The 18,603-nt window shown below is 44.6% G+C and overlaps 1 protein-coding gene across 2 annotated transcripts in view; it reads left to right on the top strand.

Annotated features, from left to right (window-relative positions):
• Positions 1–18,603, top strand: part of ZMYND12 (zinc finger MYND-type containing 12) — a 35,208-nt gene that overhangs the window by 11,175 nt on the left and 5,430 nt on the right. Inside the window, exons 2-5 of one of the 2 annotated variants that reach the window (XM_073316521.2) lie at positions 11,174–11,315; positions 11,409–11,580; positions 12,890–13,059; positions 15,514–15,636. In XM_073316521.2, the coding sequence (XP_073172622.1) occupies positions 11,174–11,315; positions 11,409–11,580; positions 12,890–13,059; positions 15,514–15,636 (607 nt within the window). The remainder of the gene's footprint in view (positions 1–11,173; positions 11,316–11,408; positions 11,581–12,889; positions 13,060–15,513; positions 15,637–18,603) is intronic. The other variant, XM_073316522.2, reaches the window with a different exon arrangement.

Here is an 18,603-nt window from a genome sequence, read left to right as displayed (position 1 = left end):
CTTTTCACACTTGATCAGTGTGCTCTGTATACCTACATCCAGGTCATTAATAAAAATGTTAAACAACACTGAACCCAGAACAGATCCCTGTGGAACCCCACTTGAGGCTTCCCTCCAATCTGACTTGATTTCATTAATAGTTACTCTTTGTTTTCAGTTATTTGACCAATTGTGTATCCACTTAATGGTAGTTCTGTCAAGCCTTCTTTTCTTCATACACGACATAACCTTTCTCTGCCCCTGTAGGGATGATAAAAACACATACATAAAACATAAATATACAGCATATGAAAAGATGGGAGTTGCCTTACCAAGTGGGGGGTCAGTGCTAACGAGGCCAGTTCAATTCGGGTGGATGTGGCCCCTTTCCAACAGTTAACAAGAAGGGGGTGAATAAAGAGGATGGCTCTAGACTGTTCTCAATGGTAGCAGATGACAGAACGAGGAGTAATGGTCTCAAGTTGCAGTGGGGGAGGTTTAGATTGGATATTAGGAAAAACTTTTTCACTAAGAGGGTGGTGAAACACTGGAATGCGTTACCTAGGGAGGTGGTAGAATCTCCTTCCTTAGAGGTTTTTAAGGTCAGGCTTGACAAAGCCCTGGCTGGGATGATTTAACTGGGAATTGGTCCTGCTTCGAGCAGGGGGTTGGACTAGATGACCTTCTGGGGTCCCTTCCAACCCTGATATTCTATGATCCTATGATCAACAGAGGGAAAATTTCTTTTCATGTGCTGTATATTTATACCTGCCTACTGTATTTTCCACTCCATGCATCTGATGAAGTGGGTTATAGCTCATGAAAGCTTATGCCCAAATAAATGTGTTCGTCTCCAAGGTGCCACAAGGACTCCTCATTGTTTTTCCTGGTACAGACGAACACAGCTACCCCTCTGAAACCAGTAGGGATGATCACAGAATCATAGAATATTAGGGATGGAAGGGACCTCAGGAAGTCAAAGCAGGACCAATCCCCAACTAAATCATCCCAGCCAGGGCTTTGTCAAGCCTTACCTGAAAAACTTGTAGGGAAGGAGATTCCACCACCTCCCTACGTAACGCATTCCAGTGTTTCACCACCCTCCTAGTGAAAAAGATTTTCCTAATATCCAACCTAAACCTTCCCCACTGCAACTTGAGACCGTTACTCCTCGTTCTGTCGTCAGCTACCACTGAGAACAGTCTAGATCCATCCTCTTTGGAACCCCCTTTCAGGTAGTTGAAAGCAACTATCAAATCCCCCCTCATTCTTCTCTTCCACAGACTAAACAATCCCAGTTCCCTCAGCCTCTCCTCATAAGTCATGTGTTCCAGTCCCCTAATCATTTTTGTTGCCCTCAGCTGGACTCTTTCCAATTTTTCCACATCCTTCTTGTAGTGTGGGGCCCAAAACTGGACACAGTACTCCAGATGAGGCCTCACCAATGTTGAATAGAGGGGAACGATTACGTCCCTCGATCTGCTGGCAGTGCCCCTACGTATACATCCCAAAATGCCATTGGCCTTCTTGGCCACAAGGGCACACTGTTGACTCATACCCAGCTTCTTGTCCACTGTAACCCCTCGGTTCTTTTCTGCAGAACTGCTGCCTAGCCATTCGGTCCCTAGTCTGTAGCGGTGCATGGGGTTCTTCCGTCCTAAGTGCAGGACTCTGCACTTGTCCTTGTTGAACCTCATCAGATTTCTTTTGGCCCAATCCTCTAATTTGTCTAGGGCCCTCTGTATCCTATCCCTACCCTCCAGCGTATCTACCTCACCTTCCAGTTTAGTGTTATCTGCAGACTTGCTGAGGGTGCAATCCACACCATCCTCCAGATCGTTTATGAAGATATTGAACAAAACCGGCCCCAGGACCGACCCTTGGGGCACTCCACTTGATACCGGCTGCCAACTATACATGGAGCCATTGATCGCTACCCATTGAGCCCAACAATCTAGCCAGCTTTCTATCCACCTTATAGTCCACGATGATAGGCACTAGGAACATCACAGTACCATATCCCCCCATATGTGAGGGGAGGGCTCCTGCCTCATACTGAGAATGAGGGGCAATCAACAGGTTATCTCAAGTGCTTATGTACAAATGCACAAAGCCTTGGAAATAAGCAGGAAAAACTGGAGGTCCTGGTGATGTCAAGGAACTATGACGTGATTGGAATAACAGAGACTTGGTGGGATAACTCACATGACTGGAGTACTGTCATGGATGGTTATAAACTGTTCAGGAAGGACAGGCAGGGCAGAAAAGGTGGGGGAGTAGCACTGTATGTAAGGGAGCAGTATGACAGCTCAGAGCTCCGGTACGAAACTGTAGAAAAACCTGAGTGTCTCTGGATTAAGTTTAGAAGTGTGTGCAACAAGAGTGATGTAGTGGTGGGAGTCTGCTATAGACCACCGGACCAGGGGGATGAGGTAGATGAGGCTTTCTTCCGGCAGCTCACGGAAGCTACTAGATCGCATGCCCTGATTCTCATGGGTGACTTTAATTTTCCTGATATCTGCTGGGAGAGCAATACAGCGGTGCATAGACAATCCAGGAAGTTTTTGGAAAGCGTAGGGGACAATTTCCTGGCGCAAGTGCTGGAGGAACCAACTAGGGGGGGCGCTTTTCTTGACCTGCTGCTCACAAACCGGGTAGAATTAGTGGGGGAAGCAAAAGTGGATGGGAATCTGGGAGGCAGTGACCATGAGTTGGTTGAGTTCATGATGCTGACGCAGGGAAGAAAGGTAAGCAGCAGGATACGGACCCTGGACTTCAGGAAAGCAGACTTCGACTCCCTCAGGGAACGGATGGCCAGGATCCCCTGGGGGACTAACTTGAAGGGGAAAGGAGTCCAGGAGAGCTGGCTGTATTTCAAGGAATCCCTGTTGAGGTTACAGGGACAAACCATCCCAATGAGTCGAAAGAATAGTAAATATGGCAGGCGACCAGCTTGGCTTAATGGTGAAATCCTAGCGGATCTTAAACATAAAAAAGAAGCTTACAAGAAGTGTAAGGTTGGACATATGACCAGGGAAGAGTATAAAAATATTGCTCGGGCATGTAGGAATGATATCAGGAGGGCCAAATCGCACCTGGAGCTGCAGCTAGCGAGAGATGTCAAGAGTAACAAGAAGGGTTTCTTCAGGTATGTTGGCAACAAGAAGAAAGCCAAGGAAAGTGTGGGCCCCTTACTGAATGAGGGAGGCAACCTAGTGAGAGAGGATGTGGAAAAAGCTAATGTACTCAATGCTTTTTTTGCCTCTGTCTTCACGAACAAGGTCAGCTCCCAGACTGCTGCGCTGGGCATCACAAAATGGGGAAGAGATGGCCAGCCCTCTGTGGAGATAGAGGTGGTTAGGGACTATTTAGAAAAGCTGGACGTGCACAAGTCCATGGGGCCGGACAAGTTGCATCCGAGAGTGCTGAAGGAATTGGCGGCTGTGATTGCAGAGCCATTGGCCATTATCTTTGAAAACTCGTGGCGAACGGGGGAAGTCCCGGATGACTGGAAAAAGGCTAATGTAGTGCCAATCTTTAAAAAAGGGAAGGAGGAGGATCCTGGGAACTACAGGCCAGTCAGCCTCACCTCAGTCCCTGGAAAAATCATGGAGCAGGTCCTCAAAGAATCAATCCTGAAGCACTTGCATGAGAGGAAAGTGATCAGGAACAGCCAGCATGGATTCACCAAGGGAAGGTCATGCCTGACTAATCTAATCGCCTTTTATGATGAGATTACTGGTTCTGTGGATGAAGGGAAAGCAGTGGATGTATTGTTTCTTGACTTTAGCAAAGCTTTTGACACGGTCTCCCACAGTATTCTTGTCAGCAAGTTAAGGAAGTATGGGCTGGATGAATGCACTATAAGGTGGGTAGAAAGCTGGCTAGATTGTCGGGCTCAACGGGTAGTGATCAATGGCTCCATGTCTAGTTGGCAGTCGGTATCAAGTGGAGTGCCCCAAGGGTCGGTCCTGGGGCCGGTTTTGTTCAATATCTTCATAAATGATCTGGAGGATGGTGTGGATTGCACTCTCAGCAAATTTGCGGCTGATACTACACTGGGAGGAGTGGTAGATACGCTGGAGGGGAGGGATAGGATACAGAAGAACCTAGACAAATTGGAGGATTGGGCCAAAAGAAATCTGATGAGGTTCAATAAGGATAAGTGCAGGGTCCTGCACTTACGATGGAAGAATCCAATGCACCGCTACAGACTAGGGACCGAATGGCTAGGCAGCAGTTCTGCGGAAAAGGACCTAGGGGTGACAGTGGACGAGAAGCTGGATATGAGTCAGCAGTGTGCCCTTGTTGCCAAGAAGGCCAATGGCATTTTGGGATGTATAAGTAGGGGCATCGGGAGCAGATCGAGGAACGTGATCGTTCCCCTCTATTCGACATTGGTGAGGCCTCATCTGGAGTACTGTGTCCAGTTTTGGGCCCCACACTACAAGAAGGATGTGGAAAAATTGGAAAGAGTCCAGCGGAGGGCAACAAAAATGATTAGGGGTCTAGAACACATGACTTATGAGGAGAGGCTGAGGGAGCTGGGATTGTTTAGCCTGCAGAAGAGAAGAATGAGGGGGGATTTGATAGCTGCTTTCAACTACCTGAAAGGGGGTTCCAAAGAGGATGGCTCTAGACTGTTTGGTGGTGAGTATTTTCCGCTCACTTTACCGGGTGTTCATATGGAAAGCAGAGTAGAAACTGTGCCATGGGAATCAGCACCTTAGCTGTGTTTTCCCTACATTTCTTAAGTTGGGGTGTGTAGGGGGAGGGTGTTCTCTCACACTAATTTTTTTCTTTGGTGATATGTGGGGAGACTTTAACTTAGCAGTTCCCAGTTTTCTAACATTTGAGATTGGGGTTTTGAAGTTCCACGTTACAAAAGTGTACACAGATCATGAGGTCCTGTTGCATAGCAGCAGCTTTAACTCCACCTTAACAAAGGTTTTGTAAGTGATTTCTATGGAGGGTTCTAACATCCTGTGTTAAATTGATCTGGCAGAAGAGCACCGCCTTCCTATTTTGGAATCCTGTTGGGAAACTAGATCCTGCCACTGTTACAGACTATTTGTTATGAAAAAAGAAAAGGAGTACTTGTGGCACCTTAGAGACTAACAAATTTACTAGAGCATAAGCTTTCGTGAGCTACAGCTCACTTCATTCGATTCATTCAGTGGAAAATACAGTGGGGAGATTTATATACATAGAGAACATGAAACAAAGGGTGTTACCATAAACACTGTAACCAGAGAGATCACTTAAGGTGAGCTATTATCAGCAGGAGAGCGGGGGGGGGGGGGAGGGGTGGAAAAAACGTTTTGTAGTGATAATCAAGATGGGCCATTTCCAGCAGTTGACAAGAACGTCTGAGGAACAGTGGCGGGTGGGAGGGGGATAAACATGGGGAAATAGTTTTACTTTGTGTAATGAACCATCCACTCCCAGTCTCTATTCAAGCCTAAGTTAATTGTATCCATAGAATCATAGAATATCAGGGTTGGAAGGGACCTCAGGAGGTCATCTAGTCCAATCCCCTGCTCAAAGCAGGACCAATCCCCAACTAAATCATCCCAGCCAGGACTTTGTCAAGCCTGACCTTAAAAACTTCTAGGGAAGGAGATTCCACCACCTCCCTAGGTAACGCATTCCAGTGTTTCACCACCCTCCTAGTGAAAAAGTTTTTCCTAATATCCAACCTAAATCTCCCCCACTGCAACTTGAGACCATTACTCCTTGTTCTGTCATCTGCTACCACTGAGAACAGTCTAGATCTATCCTAGATCTCAGGGATGACTTGCCCTTGGTGAATCCATGCTGACTGTTCTTGATCACTTTCCTCTCCTCTAAGTGCTTCAGAATTGATTCCTTGAGGACCTGCTCCATGATTTTTCCAGGGACTGAGGTGAGGCTGACTGGCCTGTAGTTCCCAGGATCCTCCTTCTTCCCTTTTTTAAAGATGGGCACTACATTAGCCTTTTTCCAGTGGTCTGGGACCTCCCCTGATCGCCATGAGTTTTCAAAGATAATGGCCAATGGCTCTGCAATCACATCTGCCAACTCCTTTAGCACTCTCAGATGCAATGCATCCGGCCCCATGGACTTGTGCTCATCCAGGTTTTCTAAATAGTCCCGAACCACTTCTTTCTCCACAGAGGGCTGGTCACCTCGTCCCCATGCTGTGCTGCCCGGTGCAGCAGTCTGGGAGCTGACCTTGTTCGTGAAGACAGACGCAAAAAAAGCATTGAGTACATTAGCTTTTTCCACATCCTCTGTCACGAGGTTGCCTCGCTCATTCAGTAAGGGGCCCACACTTTCCTTGACTTTCTTCTTGTTGCTAACATATCTGAAGAAACCCTTCTTGTTACTCTTAACATCTCTTACTTGCTGCAACTCCAGGTGTGATTTGGCCTTCCGGATTTCACTCCTGCAAGCCCGAGCAATATTTTATACTCCTCCCTGGTTATTTGTCCAATCTTCCACTTCTTGTAAGCTTCTTTTTTGTGTTTAAGAGCAACAAGGATTTCACTGTTAAGCCAAGCTGGTCGCCTGCCATATTTACTATTCTTTCTACACATCGGGATAGTTTGTCCCTCTAACCTCAATAAGGATTCTTTAAAATACAGCCAGCTCTCCTGAACTGCTTTCCCCCTCATGCTATTCTCCCAGGGGATCTTGCCCATCAGTTCCCTGAGGGAGTCAAAGTCTGCTTTTCTGAAGTCCAGGGTCTGTATTCTGCTGCTCTCCTTTCTTCCTTGTGTTAGGATCCTGAACTCGACCATTTCATGGTCACTGTCTCCCAGGTTCCCATCCACTTTTGCTTCCCCTACTAATTCTTCCCAGTTTGTGAGCAGCAGGTCAAGAAGAGCTCTGCCCCTAGTTGGTTCCTCCAGCACTTGCACCAGAAAATTGTCCCCTATATTTTCCAAAAACTTCCTGGATTGCCTGTGCACCATTGTATTGCTCTCCCAGCAGATATCAGGAAAATTAAAGTCACCCATGAGAACCAGGGCCTGCGATCTAGTAACTTCTGCGAGTTGCCGGAAGAAAGCCTCGTCCACCTCATCTCCCTGGTCCGGTGGTCTATAGTAGACTCCCACCATGACATCACCCTTGTTGCTCACACTTCTAAACTGAATCCAGAGACTCTCAGGTTTTTCTGCAGTTTCATACTTGAGCTCTGAGCAGTCATACTGCTCTCTTACATACAGTGCAACTCCCCCACCTTTTCTGCCTTTCCTGTCCTTCCTGAACAGCTTATATCCATCCATGACAGTATTCCAGTCATGTGAGTTATCCCACCAAGTCTCTGTTATTCCAATAACATCATAATTCCTTGACTGTGCCAGGACTTCCAGTTCTCCCTGGTTGTTTCCCAGGCTTCCTGCATTTGTATATAGGCACCTGAGGTAACCTGCTGATCGCCCCTCTTTCTCAGTATTAGGTAGGAGCCCTCCCCTCTCATGCGCTCCTGCTCGTGCCTCCTCCCGGTATCCCGCTTTCCCACTTACCTCAGGGCTTTGGTCTCCTTTCCCCGGTGAACCTAGTTTAAAGCCCTCCTCACTAGGTTAGCCAGCCTGCTTGCGAAGATGCTCTTCCCTCTCTTCGTTAGGTGGAGCCCGTCTCTGCCTAGCACTCCTTCTTGGAACACCATCCCATGGTCAAAGAATGCAAAGCCTTCTCTTCGACACCACCTGTGTAGCCATTCGTTTACTTCCACGATTCGACGGTCTCTACCCAGGCCTTTTCCTTCCATGGGGAGGATGGACGAGAACACCACTTGCACCTCAAACTCCTTTATCCTTCTTCCCAGAGCCACGTAGTCTGCAGTGATCCGCTTAAGGTCATTCTTGCCAGTATCATTGGTGTCCACATGGAGAAGCAGGAAGGGGTAGCGATCCAAGGGCTTGATGAGTCTCGGCATTCTCTCCGTCACATCACGAATCTTAGCTCCTGGCAAGCAGCAGATTTCTCGGTTTTCCTGATCGGGGCGGCAGATAGATGACTCAGTCCCCCTGAGGAGAGAGTCCCCGACCACCACCACCCGCCTCCTTCTCCTGGGAGCGGTGGTTGTGGAACCCCCAGCCCTAGGACAGTGCATCCCATACCTTCCAATCGGCGGAGTCTCTTTCTGCTCCCTTCTCTCAGACGTATCATCTGGTCCACTCTCCGCATTAGTACCTGTGGAGAGAAAGTGAAAATGGTTACTTACCTGTATCTGTCCTGCTGGTACATGGACGTTCCCCTTTTTTCTTCTGGAGGTCACATGATGCCAAATTTCTTCACCATCTTTCTGTCCCCGATGTGCAGCCTGCTCTGAATCTTCAGAACCTTTAGCCCGTAGAAGCCTATCCTGACATCCATCCAGGAAATCTTCAGTTTCTCTTATGCAATGCAGGGTCGATACCTGTTGCTCCAGACCTTGAACCTTCTCTTCCAGTATGGAGACCAGCTTGCACTTTGTAGAGACAAAGTCGCATCTTGCAAATTAATTCCAATTCAGCAGTCTCTTGTTGGAGTCTGTTTTTGAAGTTTTTTTGTTGAAGTATTGCCACTTTTAGGTCTGTAATCGAGTGACCAGAGAGATTGAAGTGTTCTCCGACTGGTTTTTGAATGTTATAATTCTTGATGTCTGATTTGTGTCCATTTATTCTTTTACATAGAGACGGTCCAGTTTGGCCAATGTACATGGCAGAGGGGCATTGCTGGCACATGATGGCATATATCACATTGGTAGATGTGCAGGTGAACGAGCCTCTGATAGTGTGGCTGATGTGATTAGGCTCTATGATGGTGTCCCCTGAATAGATATGTGGACTCAGTTGGCAGCAGGCTTTGTTGCAAGGATAGGTTCCTGGGTTAGTGGTTCTGTTGTGTGGTATGTGGTTGCTGGTGAGAATTTGCTTCAGGTTGGAGGACTGTCTGTAAGCAAGGACTGGCCTCTCTCCCAAGATCTGTGAGAGTGATGGGTCATCCTTCAGGATAGGTTGTAGATCCTTGATGATGCATTGGAGAGGTTTTAGTTGGGGGCTGAAGGTGATGGCTAGTGGCGTTCTGTTATTTTCTTTGTTGGACCTGTCCTGTAGTAGGTGACTTCTGGGTACTCTTCTGGCTCTGTCAATCTGTTTCTTCACTTCAGCAGGTGGGTATTGTAGTTGTAAGAATGCTTGATAGAGATCTTGTAGGTGTTTGTCTCTGTCTGAGGGGTTGGAGCAAATGCTGTTGTATGGTAGAGCTTGGCTGTAGACAATGGAAAGTGTAGTGTGGTCTGGGTGAAAGCTGGAGGCATGTAGGTAGGAATAGTGGTCAGTAGGTTTCCGGTATAGGGTGGTGTTTATGTGACCATCACTTATTAGCACCATAGTGTCCAGGAAGTGGATCTCTTGCGTGGACTGGTCCAGGCTGAGGTTGATGGTGGTATGGAAATTGTTGAAAACATGGTGGAATTCCTTAAGGGCTTCTTTTCCATGGGTCCAGATGATGAAGATGTCATCAATGTAGCGCAAGTAGAGTAGGGGCATTAGGGGACGAGAGCTGAGGAAGCGTTGTTCTAGGTCAGCCATAAAAATATTGGCACACTGTGGGGCCATGCGGGTACCCATAGCAGTGCTGCTGATTTGAAAGTATGCATTGTCCCCAAATGTGAAATAGTTATGGGTGAGGACAAAGTCACAAAGTTCAGCCACCAGGTTAGCCGTGACATTATCGGGGATAGTGTTCTTGACAACTTGTAGTCCATCTTTGTGTGGAATGTTGGTGTAGAGGGCTTCTACATCCATAGTGGCCAGGATGGTGTTTTCTGGAAGATCACCGATGGACTGTAGTTTCCTCAGGAAGTCAGTGGTGTCTCGAAGATAGCTGGAAGTGCTGGTAGCATAGGGCCTGAGGAGGGAGTCTACATAGCCAGACAGTCCTGCTGTCAGGTGCCAATGCCTGAGAGGATGAGGCATTTAGGATTTCCAGGTTTATGGCTCTTGGGTATCAGATAGAATACCCCAGGTTAGTGTTCCAGGGGTGTGTCTGTGCGGATTTGTTCTTGTGCTTTTTCAGGGAGTTTCTTGAGCAAATGCTGTAGTTTCTTTTGGTAACCCTTAGTGGGATCAGAGGGTAATGGCTTGTAGAAAGTGGTGTTGGAGAGCTGCTGAGCAGCCTCTTGTTCATATTCCGACCTATTCATGATGACGACAGCACCTCCTTTGTCAGCCTTTTTGATTATGATGTCAGAGTTGTTTCTGAGGCTGTGGATGCCATTGTGTTCTGCACGGCTGAGGTTATGGGGCAAGTGATGCTGCTTTTCCACAATTTCAGCCCGTGCACGTCGGCAGAAGCACTCTGTGTAGAAGTCCAGTCTGTTGTTTCGACCTTCAGGAGGAGTCCACCCAGAATCCTTTTTTTTTTTTGTAGTCTTGGTAGGAAGATCTCTGTGGGTTAGTATGTTGTTCAGAGGTGTGTTGGAAATATTCCTTGAGTCGGAGGCGTCGAAAATAGGATTCTAGGTCACCACAGAACTGTATCATGTTCGTGGGGGTGGAGGGGCAGAAGGAGAGGCCCCGAGATAGGACAGATTCTTCTGCTGGGCTAAGAGTATAGTTGGATAGATTAACAATATTGGTGGGTGGGTTAAGGGAACCACTGTTGTGGCCCCTTGTGGCATGTAGTAGTTTAGATAGTTTAGCGTCCTTTTTCTTTTGTAGAGAAGCAAAGTGTGTGTTGTAAATGGCTTGTTTAGTTTTTGTAAAGTCCAGCCACGAGGAAGTTAGTGTGGAAGGTTGGTTTTTTATGAGAGTATCCAGGTTTGAGAGCTCACTCTTAAGCTTTCCCTGTTTGCTCTAGAGGATGTTGATCAGGTGGTTCCGCAGTTTCTTTGAGAGCGTGTGGCATTGTTTCATGTTCTCTATATGTATAGATCTCCCCACTGTATTTTCCACTGAATGCATCTGATGAAGTGAGCTGTAGCTCACAAAAGCTTATCTAATAAATTTGTTAGTCTCTCAGGTGCCACAAGTACTCCTTTTCTTTTTGCGAATACAGACTAACACGGCTGCTACTCTGAAACCTATTTGTTATGAGTAAGCATTCATTACTGGTGGAAAATTCAGTAGAAACTACAGCAGGAATTGACAGAATATACAACTAGAAATGCAATAAAGATAAACAGAGCTTTAAAAAAAGTATTTTCCTCTTATTTTACCAGTGATGTAGATCATCAAAAAGCTGACTGGGTTAGCATCCATGAGAAAATATGCCAATTGTTGATTCCAATACGTACATCCTTTCCATTTTTCAATTCCGAAAAAGAAAGAAAACATGGCATGGAACAGCTTCTTCACAGGCAGGTATGTAAAAGAAAAAGAGACTATTACATGATTCTAGAAATAAGCATTCAGCCTTTGCTCACTCCCATTCCATTGTTAATTTTTCCCCTATAGAAACACTTAGTTGACCTTACTCACAAAGTGGCCCAGAAGTTTGTGTTTGAAGGAAAACATGAAGAAGCAATTCCTGCAGCTTTACATTCTCTGCGTTTCAGCATTGATACCTGTGGCCCAGATTCTATGGAATTAGTTCCTGCTTATCTCATTTTAGCTGAGGCTAGCACTGGTAAGTTTTGCTGAAGCAAATAATATCAATGGTAAATCTAAAACCATAATGTTGGTATGTCACAGATCCACAGGTTTGATGCTATACCCCAAGCTTTGGAACAGTCTCTTGGATGAACCCTTTCAGTCTCACTCTTCCTTCAGGGTAGACCATGTGGCCTCACTGTCTCCTAATATTGAACGTCCGAGACTTCAGCACTCCTGCTTCACACCGTGAGCTCTGTTCAGCAAGTCCAACTGAGGTAGACTCCTGATAGAGACTTGTATGCTCGTCAGGGATTAATGCACCTCAGCATTTGCAGTGATACTCAAACAGAGTTGTCAAAACAGTTGGGTTTATTTATCAGCTGGAACACAGCATAGGAAGTCCCCAGGTTAGCACAGATAAATGAAGGTTAAATCATAAAAAGAAAAGGAGTACTTGTGGCACCTTAGAGACTAACAAATTTATTTGAGCATAAGCTTTCGTGAATGAGCTGTAGCTCACGAAAGCTTATGCTCAAATAAATTGGTTAGTCTCTAAGGTGCCACAAGTACTCCTTTTCTTTTTGCGAATACAGACTAACACGGCTACTACTCTGAAACCGGTTAAAACATAGTTCAAGTACATTCTAATTAGCCCAGAGAGCCCAGCTAGGTTGTAGCAAACTCCATATTCAGGCTTTCTCGCTCTCTCTGTCTGACCTCCTTGGTCAGTTCTCAGGTGATAGCCCCCCAACTCCTTGCAGCAGCCAGCTCTTATCTCCCACCTCACACTTTCCAGTCCTTTGTTCTTGAGCTGGGGTCTTTGCTTTGCTTCACTGCTGAGAGGTAGGGAAATCCATCTCCCTTTCTGTCACTGATTGGTAGGAGTCAATGTCCTGGTGATTGTCTTTTCCATACTCCATTGATATGGAGTTGGCCTCGGACAGTTCTTTTTAATGACCCATTCAGACTCAGACAGTTAGGTGACATTCATGCCTATGGGCATGTCTTCACTAGCAACGTTAAAGTGCTGCGGTCACGGCATCCTAGTCCAACTGTTTGAATGGCACAAATAGCTATAAGAAAAGGAGGACTTGTGGTACCTTAGAGACTAACAAATTTATGTGAGCATGAGCTTTCGTGAGCTTCATCCGATGAAGTGAGCTGTAGCTCACAAAAGCTTATGGTCAAATAAATTGGTTAGTCTCTAAGGTGCCACAAGTCCTCCTGTTCTTTTTGAGAATACAGACTAACACAGCTGCTACTCTGAAACAAAGAGCTATATTCTCTAAGCTTCTAAAAATTTGCTGACATTTGCCCTCTTTTTTCTTGAAATATAATTTCAGGTCTTGGCCATCTTACCCAGGCAGAGGAATACCTCTCACAAGCTCAATGGATTATCCTCAAAACTTCTGACTGCAGTAATGGCATTCAGTCTAAATTGCATCGTAACCTGGGTCTCCTCTATGCTGCTAAAGGAAATTTTGAAGAGTCTTTATACCACCTGGCTACTGATGTACGTAGAATAAAATACTGAAGTAGAAGAAAAATTCCTTATAATTGTACACAGTCCATGTAGCAATTGTTAGGAAAGCCCAACAGACACTTAGATTCTAGTACAGATTTTAGATACCATGCTAAGAATCACCTTTGAAAAACCTGTGCTAGATAGATACAACAGACAACACATAAGTACTTATCCAAAGTTGTGTTCTAGTAATTATTCTTATTTCTGTGAATTGTGTATTCCCTGTGTTCTTTATAGTATTATTAAATAATATTCATCAGCCTTTCTATTCAGTTGAGGTATACATTCCTACTGCAACCTGGTGTAGTTGCCTATCGTTAAACAAATAGTCCATTTTATACTTGCAGCTATTTTATTTCTTGATCATTTTTGTTAGACAACAGTTACACTATTTATTCCATTATTTAAACAACTGCTTCCATAATATTTTCTCCTGAATTTTTTTGCCATATGATCATTTGGGAGAGTAGTCGTGCAAACTTTGTTCTCAGATGCACCTCCTTAGATGTTGCGGCTACTTAATCTCTCAAGAGTGGGCTTTGCCGTCAGTACTAGGAGAAAGGTTACTTTCCTAATAATTGTATTTCCTTGAGTAAATTGTCAGTACAGATCTGCCCTCACCCACCTGCCTTGTTCCTTCAGAGTATACAGAGGGGATTCTGACTGAGTAGAAAGTAACTGGAACAAGGTCAGGGCTGCTGCTTTTATACAGTTCCTTCTAAATACTCTCAATAGGCCTTAATGGAGGATGTATTAAGTCCATAGTCTCTGGTCCAAACTTTCAGTGTTGCAAGGGAGAATGCACACAGCCCTAATGGCCACTGCTTTGCATGGGTTATCACGTAGGTGCTCCCATGAGTGTGGATCAGCGGTGTCAGTCCAGGTGCGTGACTATTGTTAGGAGTGCTAGTGCCCATATAGGAGTCAGGTCTGTATTTTTGCCTGAGACAGTATTTTGAGTTTTGCTTGCCTGTTTGGTTTTATGATACACATACATTCTTACCCATATGTGTGAACAAAGGACAAAGACACTCTATGTGTTGCTTTTGCCCAAGCCAGAGGGTTTGTTAGTATAATGGGAACAAATAAGAGCAGTTAAAGTGTTGTTGGGCACGGTGAGAGTATAATATATGAGCACACACTTGAAGACTGCCTCCATTCCTATCTCAAGGCAAGGTCAAGCAACCAGTTGGGAGGGGTGAGGGAAGATTGAGGGGAAGATAAAACACTAAAAGGTCAAAGAAATGCCTGCCTGTGACTGTAGCATACGTCACTCCTTACTCCTCCCGTGGTGTACAAAAGGGGTGGGATGGACGCACAGCCACCCAAAACAGAACATGACCGTAAGTTGTAAGGGGTGGCACTGTGGGCGTGCATTTCAGGTATAAATATGTCTACTGAGGAGGAGGGAGACGGGACACTGGGAAACAAGGCTCTGCAGCGTCAAAGTTACGGTATACATGCTTGCTGGAAACTAACCCCAATAAACATAGCATTGCCTGCACTTCAGACTTCTGGTCTTTTGCTTTCTGTCTGCGTGACAAGAACCAGGGGAGAGGGTGAAGGGAAAGCCCTCTAACTACTGTAGTTACTAAGTAATCTTTCTTTCTCTCCATCCAGTAGTTTTGTTCTTATTAATTTCAGGGATATTGACTCAGATTTACCAGGTTTTAGAGTAGCAGCCGTGTTAGTCTGTATCAGCAAAAAGAACAGCAGTACTTGTGGTACCTTAGAGATTAACAAATTTATTTGAGCATAAGCTTTCATGGGCTACAGCCCACTTCATTGGATGCATAGAATGGAACATATAGTAAGAAGATATTTATACGTACAGAGAACATGAAAAGGTGGAAGTACCCATACCCACTGTAAGAGGCTAATTAATTAAGAGAAGCTGTTATCAGCAGGGGGGAAAAAACTTTTGAAGTGATAATCAAGATGGCCCGTTTCAGACAGTTGACATGAAGGTGTGAGGATACTTAACATGGGGAAATAGATTCAATTTGTGTTATGGCTCGGTCCCCATGTTAAGTATCCTCACGCCTTCACTTCACTTCACTGTAGCTCATGAAAGCTTATGCTCAAATAAATTTAGTCTCTAAGGTGCCACAAGTACTCCTTTTCTTTTTGCGAATACAGATTAACACGGCTGCTACTCTGAAATTTGCCATCTCTGTGCCTCTGGACCAGGAGTATTCCTAGCTAGGGACATGAGGGAGGTTTTCAGTCCTTTGTGGAAAAAGGGAGAATCTGCATGGTTTTGGTGCAACATTTTAAGCTTGGATTTAAATATAATTAATTTTGCATCTAATATTAGGTGGAAAATAGAAGAAATAAATAAAATATTGCTAATCTTCAAGTTAATAAACTTATCCCCAAACGTATTTGGATGTGAATATTAAGTTTATATAATTACATTTTATATATATATATATATTTCAGATTTATTTTGCCAGTTGTGCATTTGGAACTCATGACATTAGTACATCTGGAGGTTATTTCCACATGGCTAATGTGTTCTTTTGTCAGAACAAAATGGACATTGCAGACTCACTGTACACTGAGGTTAGTAGCACCAGTAAATTTTTCTGATATTTACAAGTTTTCTTGAGGTTATTCTCAATGTTTGTGTGTTACTGACTCCCCTTAGTATTATAGGTTTCAGAGTAACAGCCGTGTTAGTCTGTATTCGCAAAAAGAAAAGGAGGACTTGTGGCACCTTAGAGACTAACCAATTTATTAGAGCATAAGCTTTCGTGAGCTACAGCTCACTTCCTCAGATGCATATCGTGGAAACTGCAGCAGGCTTTATATATACACAGAGAATATGAAACAATACCTATTCCCACCCCACTGTCCTGCTGGTAATAGCTTATCTAAAGTGATTTCCAGCACAAATCCAGGTTTTCTCACTCTCCACCCCCCCACACAAATTCACTCTCCTGCTGGTGATAGCCCATCCAAAGTGACAACTCTTTACACAATGTGCATGACAATCAAGCTGGGCTATTTCCTGCACAAATCCAGGTTCTCACATCCCCCCCACCCCCATACACACACAAACTCACTCTCCTGCTGGTAATAGCTCATCCAAACTGACCACTCTTCAAGTTAAAATCCAAGTTAAACCAGAACATCTGGGGGGGGGGGGGTAGGAAAAAACAAGAGGAAACAGGCTACCTTGCATAATGACTTAGCCACTCCAAGTCTCTATTTAAGCCTAAATTAATAGTATCCAATTTGCAAATGAATTCCAATTCAGCAGTTTCTCGCTGGAGTCTGGATTTGAAGTTTTTTTGTTTTAAGATAGCGACCTTCATGTCTGTGATCGCGTGACCAGAGAGATTGAAGTGTTCTCCGACTGGTTTATGAATGTTATAATTCTTGACATCTGATTTGTGTCCATTTATTCTTTTACGTAGAGACTGTCCAGTTTGACCAATGTACATGGCAGAGGGGCATTGCTGGCACATGATGGCATATATCACATTGGTGGATGTGCAGGTGAACGAGCCTCTGATAGTGTGGCTGATGTTATTAGGCCCTGTGATGGTGTCCCCTGAATAGATATGTGGGCACAGTTGGCAACGGGCTTTGTTGCAAGGATAAGTTCCTGGGTTAGTGGTTCTGTTGTGTGGTATGTGGTTGTTGGTGAGTATTTGCTTCAGGTTGCGGGGCTGTCTGTAGGCAAGGACTGGCCTGTCTCCCAAGATTTGTGAGAGTGTTGGGTCATCCTTTAGGATAGGTTGTAGATCCTTAATAATGCGTTGGAGGGGTTTTAGTTGGGGGCTGAAGGTGACGGCTAGTGGCGTTCTGTTATTTTCTTTGTTAGGCCTGTCCTGTAGTAGGTAACTTCTGGGAACTCTTCTGGCTCTATCAATCTGTTTCTTTACTTCTGCAGGTGGGTATTGTAGTTGTAAGAAAGCTTGACAGAGATCTTGTAGGTGTTTGTCTCTGTCTGAGGGGTTGGAGCAAATGCGGTTGTATCGCAGAGCTTGGCTGTAGACGATGGATCGTGTGGTGTGGTCAGGGTGAAAGCTGGAGGCATGCAGGTAGGAATAGCGGTCAGTAGGTTTCCGGTATAGGGTGGTGTTTATGTGACCATTGTTTATTAGCACTGTAGTGTCCAGGAAGTGGATCTCTTGTGTGGACTGGACCAGGCTGAGGTTGGTGGTGGGATGGAAATTGTTGAAATCATGGTGGAATTCCTTAAGGGCTTCTTTTCCATGGGTCCAGATGATGAAGATGTCATCAATATAGCGCAAGTAGAGTAGGGGCTTTAGGGGACGAGAGCTGAGGAAGCGTTGTTCTAAATCAGCCATAAAAATGTTGGCATACTGTGGGGCCATGCGGGTACCCATAGCAGTGCCGCTGATCTGAAGGTATACATTGTCCCCAAATGTGAAGTAGTTATGGGTAAGGACAAAGTCACAAAGTTCAGCCACCAGGTTAGCCGTTACCTTAGTATTATAATGACCCTGGGCCAAGTATGAAAGTGCCACTTCAGCCCTCGATCCTGCAAACACTTTTAATATGTGTTTAACTTTGCTTTTGTAAATTGTCCCATTGCAGCTAATGGGACTGCTCACGTGCTAAAGTTATGTACGTGCTTCAGTGCTCTGCTGGGACGGGGCTTAAAATAAAACATTATTATTAACATGAAAGTAAGCTACTACTTATTCAAATATTTCTCTGAGTTACAACTAGGATAGAGAAAGATAAATTTAAAAAAATCAGATTTTAAAAAACATGTAAACATAGACCTCTTAAAAATTTATATTTGAATTTGCAGTCATTTTTCTTATGGAGAAAGGTTGTTATTCACTTTTATAATAATTTAAATACATTTTAAAATGTACAGTTTAATATGTTGAGTCAGTATATCTTGCATTGAGAATCTATGCAATTGTGATCCCAGAATCATATCCCATATATTGTTCAGTACAGTAACCTACTTTATTAAACAGTAAAAACAAAACTCAATGAAGACATTTTATAGCCCAAGCTTTAGAGCAACACTGAGGGTTGTACTGGTAACTTGCTGGGTAATAGATGCTGCCTGTTCCCTAGGACTGGATCCTGCAAGCTTGCTTCCTTCCAGGAGTGCAGATGTAGTGCTAACAAGCCCCAAACTCTAGCTGATTATGAGATGGTGAAGGCTTCTTAGTGAATTTTTTCACAGCTTTACCATAGGCATCAAGGACAAGAATCATTTAGATTGCTCCAGTCTTCACTGGCTTTAGAACTGTCTTTAAAAATGGCTTTAAATGTGGTTCAAACAGTCAAAGCAAAGCAAATTGCTAACAATTATACCTGTTTATGGGGCCAAATCATGTTAATCCTGTATTTAAAATATATTCTTGAGATCACCTAGCCACAAACATTATTTTAAACATGGAGTTAACACTGTTTGTTCCCCACCTGTCTATATTGCTCAGCCAAACCCTGCTATAAAAATCAATTTTGCTACTAATACATTTGCATTGTGGTTAAACAGTCCCACAGCTAGGGAAGATGGGTCTCAGGAGCACC

Source organism: Lepidochelys kempii, chromosome 18 (assembly GCF_965140285.1).
Source record: "Lepidochelys kempii isolate rLepKem1 chromosome 18, rLepKem1.hap1, whole genome shotgun sequence".
In the NCBI taxonomy this organism is placed as follows: Eukaryota; Metazoa; Chordata; order Testudines; family Cheloniidae; genus Lepidochelys; species Lepidochelys kempii.
Note: the sequence above shows the minus strand (reverse complement) of the source record. Positions and strands in the feature narration are given on the sequence as shown.